Source organism: Trypanosoma equiperdum, assembly GCF_001457755.1.
Source record: "Trypanosoma equiperdum strain OVI genome assembly, contig: ctg_696, whole genome shotgun sequence".
Lineage (NCBI taxonomy): Eukaryota > Euglenozoa > Kinetoplastea > Trypanosomatida > Trypanosomatidae > Trypanosoma > Trypanosoma equiperdum.
The window spans coordinates 718-2,854 of NW_027124638.1; the positions used below are offsets into that span (position 1 = coordinate 718).

The 2,137-nt window shown below is 41.6% G+C and overlaps 1 pseudogene across 1 annotated transcript; it reads right to left on the bottom strand.

The window, feature by feature from the left end:
• Positions 1-1,362: 1,362 nt before the first annotated feature.
• Positions 1,363-1,683, bottom strand: TEOVI_000325300:pseudogene (annotated as a pseudogene). Its single transcript has one exon. A coding segment is annotated over exon 1 (321 nt).
• Positions 1,684-2,137: the final 454 nt, after the last annotated feature.

Consider the following 2,137-nt stretch of genomic DNA (forward strand, 5'->3'; position numbering starts at 1 on the left):
GTTCTGCGCTGCCGTGTCTTATAATTAGTTGTGCCACCGCCGTGGCTATTAGTAAGGCTTTTGGCACACTTCGGTTGCCGCTTTCGCGTTGCAGCATCGTTGCTTCTTCCTAGTGATATAATTTTAGAGGGCAGAGTTTGTTGCTTTGTTTTTTGTTGTCAAGTCGCCATCGCTTGCGCAGCAACTTTCGTACTGCCGTTTGTCAGGTGAGTTCTTTTGCTCTCTGACTGTTTGGTTTGTAATGGTCCGATTCAGTTTGTTTTTTTCGGTTCCTCTGTCGTCAACTTCACGCACAGCAGTGGTCGTCGTCATGTGTCCCCTCATCTAGCCGGCGTCACGGTCTGTGAAACAGTGCAGTGCAGTGCATACAGGTGCCTTTGTTACCGCCTCAACAAGTATTCAGTGCAGTTTCCGCTGGATCTTTACCACCTGACCTCCAAAAAAAATTGCTTTGTTCCAAGGTGATCTTGCGTCGTGAGTTGAGTTGTTGCAATATCCTCTAACAAAACAATTTTTGCTTAACTACAGTTACGTTCCGTGGTGCGGTATTGCTTATTGATGTCTGTTTGCTTTTGATTGGATTTCAACCGCTTCTCCGCGCTTGATCTAGTAAAAAGATGCTGAGCAAGGTCTTTTCGGTCTTTTATTTTGGTAAATACGATGAAGGGCGACGGGAGTCGCTGCATTATTAATGGTCTTGTCGGCCTGATGGAGCGCGTACCGCCGAGGTAGCGGAGGTTTTAGAAAGTTTATAGTCACGTCTTTTCCACGGGTTTTATTTGCTGTTTTTTTTAGCTTCGAATCGACATTGCCACCGTGTTATGCTGGGAGTCTGTCTCTCCGTGACTTTCTCTGGCCGTTCCGTTCCATTGCCATCTAAAGTCGAAAATGCCGTTGGTCATTCTATCCGATTCTATCTTATCCTCTTTTTAAAATTCTGCTGTAATTTTTTATAATCCAATTTCGAAGCGCCTACGTGTTCCACTGTTAGTTTTATTCTCTAAGTTTTGAGCGCTGTTTTGAGTGCTGTGTTTGTTGGAGAAGTTGCCAAAAAACACGCAGTTTAACGCAAATAGTCTCCACATTTAACTCTAAAAATATACCTTTTAACACTTGTATTTAGAACACTTAATATCCCCGTAGTTAGTGGTAGCATCCTCATTGTAGTGCCAGAGTTTAGCACAGAAAAAAATTTAATTTTCTGCGGAATCTAACTGTTACCACATGAACACTGGCATATCGGCCGCAGTAAGTGATATCTGTTGTTCTAGCGCAAGTGCACTTGTGGATGTTGAAGATATTTATATGTATGCTGTGCAAATGAACTCGCTAATAAGTTTTTACTTCATGTTTCGCTGTTGAGTACTCTGTCCAGGGGGAATCCATCGAAGTCGTATACACCCCATTAGCCGTATAGCTAGTGGTGAATTTACAGGGTGATATGCCACAGTGGATATAGGAAGGGATAGCGGGCTGCACTGGAGACCGTCCCTTTAGACCAACGTGTGAATCATGGTCGCCATGTACTGGAGAACTGGGTTGAAAATAATATTCACTTAAGAGGGTTTTAGTCGGAAGTGGCTCGTTCTCGAAGGCTGATTCCAACAGCCTTATGTCATGTGTCATGGCGTTTATAAATGCATTTCTTCCTCTTCGCTGGAATATGGTGGCCACGATGGTCATCAATCCGCACCTTGAAAAATATTTTCCAGTCGTGCTGCAACAGCACTGACACTATAATAATAGTATATACACGCACACGACACCCTCCTATTATTATTATTTTCATTATCATAACTATTACTGATATCCATAAAAAAACAAAATAAACTAGTTTTTAATAGTGCTCAATTTTCATACCCTCTTACTTTGTATCTTTAAGCCACTTTCTTACTCATTTACAAATCTGTACATTTTCATTAAAAAATGTTAAAGTACTTCACATTTTAGAATTTTTATAAATTTCTCTGAAAATAGCAAATTTGAGAATATTATAAAAATTTTCATTACACTTAAAAACACCAAGGCCACAAAAGTAGCATCCATACTCAGAAACAATTTCTTATGGGCCAGGAGACTGGAATCCTGGCGCTTGCCTTCAATCCAACCCCCTGGCGATGCCGGCCACCTCAACGTG